The following is a 5,402-nucleotide window of genomic DNA, read 5'->3' as shown; positions in this document are numbered from 1 at the left end:
CTACGGAGCGGTGGCCATGTTGAGGCTGTCTGTGTGGATGTCAGGTATAGTCCTCTCTGGTCGCAGGCACACCGCCAACCTCTGTCAGACAGGCAGGGAAGAACAGCTTATCAAAGAAGAACGTTGTGTTCTGTCTCTTCGCAGAGCACGGCTGACCTGTTTGAGAGATCCAGGAGTCCACACCAGCTTGTAGACCATGTAGATGGGGATCCACATAAAGGACGAGAGGCCAATCATGTATCCCAGCGTGATGCTCCAGTCTGGGTACTTATAGTCGAAGAGCGTGAGCGGCGGCGCTTTGAGCAGAGAGCTCACGATGATATACTGAGGAGACGCAACATTTTCATAAACTGACAGGTGATAAATGTGTCTCACCTTCACACCATTTCAAAGAAAAACACAGAGGAACTCGTAATAGTGTCAAAATGTCAACCAGACGGTAACCCGAGACGTCGGAACCTGACATTTCAACAAATGTTTTGCACAAACATCTCCAGTGACGTCAGTGTTTGATGTTTGTTAACTCTGTCTCGGAGCTCTGCATGCTCAAGCACTCACATTGTGTAACAGAATAGAGAAAATAGCACAAGACAATATCTTTAAAAATCCACTTGTTGGACTCGTCCCTTACCGCCAGAAATGCTGGGACTGATGGCCACCCAGCACACCTTCCAGAATAGTCCAGGAGCTTTGCCCAGCATGGACTGAACGTCATTGCTAAATCTATTGATGCCTGAGAACAACACGACAAAATAAACCTGATATATGACTGAGTATTTATCAATAATTATTGTATTTTCAGTCAACCTGTACTGAGTCACGTCATCATTATTACATTAACCAGTCAATCAGTTATATTTTGTTTACCGTAAAACCAGGAAACGGCAATGGCCTCCAGGAAGCCCACAACAATGATGGAGGAGCCAACACCAAATTCCTCCAGCAGCTTCACCACGTAAGCGCCACCCTGTCAATCACACGTTATCACTTACCCAACACAGTTCAAGATGAAGAAGTGGACATTAACTTCTGACATTACGATGCATAAATGTGTAAGACATACATTTGTCAAGGTGCTCAGAGAGCCCAGGAAGCACACAACCACCAAGCACAGAACAAAATGTTCACGTCTGTGAGAGAAATAATCTGGATATTCATCCAACACCGCTGTGATGATCGCCTCCAGCCCGCCGAACTGAAACACAGAGTGGCTCATTGATAGAAAGTACCTCCACACAGACAGGATATTTATTTTACACAGAAGAGTTTGGTCAGACAAAGACAAGTCATGAGGAGCGGAACAGTATTGAAATTTAGTTATTTGGGCAAAACTGCAGTGAAGAGACCCCACTGAATCAATGGGAGAAAAAAAAGCTAGTTTTCATTGGTGGACTACAGCGGCCCAACACTTTAATTCAGTTTTCTTGGGCTGCCACATTCCAACAGGTTTGATGAGCAGTAGCTAAGTTTTGCACAATCTTGCTGAAACACAACAATACAACTACAATATAAACACACATACAAACGTGTTAAACAACAACATACACTCCTTGGTGAAGGTAATTTGATATGTTGCCAAAATTATTGTCACTATTTTTCTCAATGGGTCATGAGTTGCCTTTTTTTTCCTTTTTTTTTTTTTTTTTACTTGTTCATACCGTGCTGTCCAGTCCCAGAGTGATCATCATCACAAAAAAGATAATGGCGAAAAATGTGGAGCCCATCATGTTGGCGATTGCCTCTGGATACGTGATGAAGAGTAAACTTGGCCCTGAGAGCATGGAAATATTGAATGTCACTGTTTGTGAGCATCCTGAATTGTATGAAAAGTTTGATGATTTCACTGGAGCTCACCTTTATCTCGAGCCACATCTTCCACCCTCACCTTCCTCATCTCCGCCATGTAGCCCAGCACCGTGAAGATGACAAACCCTGACACAAAGCTGGTCAGACAGTTCACCAATGTGGTCACAATGGCGTCCCTGGGGAGGAAAAGCATGAAAAAACATGAGAGTAATCACACTTAGTGCTGTTATGGTGGATCCACATGTAGTATCTGTGGCTGCTGTCAAAGTTCTTTGCTGACCCCTGACCTTCTGTTGAATACCTCATCCTCCTGCATAAACAAACAGCAATGACAAGAACATTTAAACTGTCAACATAAACTCATCGACGTAAATTAACTGGCATCACTAAAATGTTCCATTAAATGTGATTTTTTTATTCCGGTGGGTCGTTGTGGCCGTATTGAAAAAGAGTGTTGGACAGAGTCAGCCGCAACTAATATGTTTTAGCGCACTGTCCTCACACACCACTCTGCTCAAATAATCACATCCGCAGCGTGTGTCATAAGCCACACGCTTTCTTTCCGCTTACTGCTCGCCAGGTTTCACCAGCATAACTTCAGCCTCTCGTAACCTCACAAACTCCATGTTGTCTTGTCTGAACCAGCACATGGATAATTGACTTCCGATTTGATTAAGACACAAGGGATTAAAAGGTTTCTACTGGGGCGTGATTCCTCCAGCTGTGTTTAGACATCAACAAGTTCCCATGACTTAGTGTGCACGGTTAATTTCTTACCGATAGCAGTTGTTTGTGAAAGGGTTGTAGCTGGAGAGAGCCAGGAGGACCCCAAAGCCGGGGCCCAGGGGAGAAGAAGATCTGAGCTGCGGCGTCGACCCACACCTGGAGAAAATACAGAGACACTGTTCTTTAAACCAAACTGTACAACATTTGGGATGCTACAGGTACTTATATCCATGACCATATGAACATTTATCTTTTTTATTCATTTTCTGCTTGTGTGTCACCTGAGAGGTCTGCTGTCAGCCATATAGAAATCTAGTTGTCTCACAGCTGTGCAAGGGAAGATCTGAAGAGGAGCACGCTTTCGGCATTAAAAAGAAGAGGGCAGCACTGGACATCGGCGACTGAGACAGAAAGGCAGGCCTTTGTTAATGGGTATAAATTCTAAACCAATTATGCACCTGATTATCCTCCTCTGTAGCTTATTTATGCATCTCATTTCATCTCATCCATATTCTCCTCCGACTGAAGCACTTACTGGTTTCACACTGAGCCGGAGAGAAAGATGGAGACATTTCAGGTAAAAACGGGCATTCTGTTCAGGTCCGCAGATGTGAAAATAAGAATTAACAGTGTGAAGGTAAAATTGCTGCTCCTCAGTCATGGACATGGGAAGTAACACCCAGAAAGTTAAATTGTTCCATGAATGTCAACCTCACGGAGTAATCACAAGCAACTTAGAACGAAAACAAGATGTTCAAATGCAAAGTTTGAGCAATAAATGCAAAAACAAAATGCAAATCATATACCTGTGATAAATGCAACTGCAAAATACAGTGATAAACTATTTCCAGCCACGAAAAAACAAACTGTTTCTACATGTATGTATCTTATACGTCTATTCTTCTTTTCTTTTATATTGATCAGCACATTTCTACTAGCAGGGGGAAAAAAATCGAACTACTTTGATTGATGGTTTGTACATTTTCATGGGACGTCTGATTCTGTGGTATGAATTTTCTCCCAGATGTCATTTACTCACACTGGTCTCCAGCAGCTTCTCCCACTGGGGTTTCAGGTAAAACACCACTCCTTTCCAGGCTCCTGGCAGAGTGGCTCCACGAACACAGGATGAATAGAACAATGTAGGGCAAAGTGGCCGTCACCCAGACTACCTGGATGCAGAGAGAGGAGAAACTGCATGATAGCAAAGCGCTGTCCTTTGGTTGTTGTGGTGCCAGTAAGACGACAGCAGTCTGATACCTTCCCTGAAGTCTTCACCCCCCTTCCAGAGGCTGAAGTAAACTATGGTGAAGATGAGAAAAAGGCAGAGCATCAGCTGCCAGCGAACACCGCCGACGTTTCTCAGCCCTGACGACTTGTGGATCTCAAGAACATTCCTCCTGTGAGGAGAAAACACATCAATCATCTAGCGTTCAACATGAAATGAAAGATCAAAATAGGCCGCAGACAATGTTTGCCCAGTGTATTACTGTGAAGTTATTTATATATGCGGGTCTCTGTTACTCACACTTACATGCACTTACGTGTAAAATTCCTCTGCCGGAGACCTGGAATTATTGGTCCAAGTGACGTTTGTCCATGCCAAAATAGTTTGGTGCAGTCAGGGGTATTCCAAACATTATCGCAGTTTGTCCATGGCAAGATGCTGGAGAAAGAGGAGTAGAAGTAGAAGAGGGCCCAGGCGATGATGGTGTTGTAGTAGAAGGACACGTACAGGGCGATGATACAAATGGCATATCCTATTCCTGAAGACAAACCAAGAGAAATCATTGGCACGCTTTCAAGAACCTGGAGGAAAAATAAAAATAAAGTTTTATCTTCACCCTCATGCAGTTTCTGCCACTCTTGCAACTGATTGTTTTACACAGAAAAGTGTGAGTCGTACCTTTGAAAATGGGGCAGATGTGTTTCCATATGGATATAGCTCCAGTTCTGTGGAACTGTCCCAGTGCCAGCTCCATGTAGAAGAGCGGCACGCCACCGAAGATGGCCATCAAAATGTAGGGAATGAGAAAAGCTCCTGCGCAGACATGGATCAGGGTTTAATGGTTGCTGATTATTTTCATGAGGAGGACTTTATTCTTTGAGTGGCACAAAGATCAACGGAGGAGGCTCCTAGCAGGAGAATGAGGAATGAGAATCTGTGACAGTGGGATGAAACAGTGATGTGTCACAGGCTTCGGTTGGACATGTGTTAGTTCAACCACTGTTCAAATAGTGATTGATGCTGAAAGGGGGGCTCAGATCCTGATGTGATGACACCATGAATGAGAGCACCCTGTTTAAAAACAAACACACATCTGGATCTCCACACAGTCCAAAGCTGCTTTTCTACACACATTAACAAGTGTAATGACAATATATTTTTTAAAATGTATTTTTATTTATTTATTATATTTTTGTTTGTTTTAGTTTCTATTTACTTTTGGGTTTTTTTTACACTTTGTACTGTGTCAGCCCTAAACAAAAAAAAATCTTCCTGTTCTTTTCTTCTTATGATGTGGATGTTTGTTTTATATACGTTTTTTTTGTTTTTTTTTTTACAGTAAAATGTTAAGTTTGTATTTACATAATTCAATATTTTCAAATGTTTCCTGGCATTTTTTCAGCCCATGTATTTCACACATTGTTATAAAAAGGGGCAGCAGTTATAAATACTTATATATATGACGCCTGATAAAAACTTTCCAAGTTTGCACAGACCTCCTAATGACAGATGTGCACTTCAGCACCATGGACAGTGCTCAGCCCATCTGTCAAACTGGAACAGAATCAAGCTGGAAAACTCACCGCCACCGTTCTGATAACAAATGTACGGGAATCTCCAAACATTTCCCAGATCCACAGCG

The 5,402-nt window shown here is 42.7% G+C and overlaps 1 protein-coding gene across 1 annotated transcript; it reads right to left on the bottom strand.

Annotated features, from left to right (window-relative positions):
- LOC144742153 (sodium-dependent serotonin transporter-like) lies at positions 1-5,398 on the bottom strand (the record flags this gene model as incomplete). Its single annotated transcript, XM_078624645.1, is given in 18 exon segments — positions 1-81; positions 157-324; positions 632-646; positions 648-733; positions 868-967; positions 1,064-1,195; positions 1,659-1,771; positions 1,855-1,982; positions 2,584-2,651; positions 2,653-2,688; positions 3,572-3,656; positions 3,658-3,704; positions 3,793-3,813; positions 3,815-3,932; positions 4,077-4,135; positions 4,138-4,298; positions 4,439-4,573; positions 5,344-5,398. Coding segments are annotated over 18 exon segments (1,608 nt in total), but the record flags the coding sequence as incomplete, so codon positions are not given.
- Between the last annotated feature and the right edge of the window lie 4 nt (positions 5,399-5,402).

This window comes from Lampetra planeri, unplaced genomic scaffold (genome assembly GCF_965212315.1).
Source record: "Lampetra planeri unplaced genomic scaffold, kcLamPlan1.2.h2 scaffold_877, whole genome shotgun sequence".
Taxonomy (NCBI): domain Eukaryota; kingdom Metazoa; phylum Chordata; class Hyperoartia; order Petromyzontiformes; family Petromyzontidae; genus Lampetra; species Lampetra planeri.
Note: the sequence above shows the minus strand (reverse complement) of the source record. Positions and strands in the feature narration are given on the sequence as shown.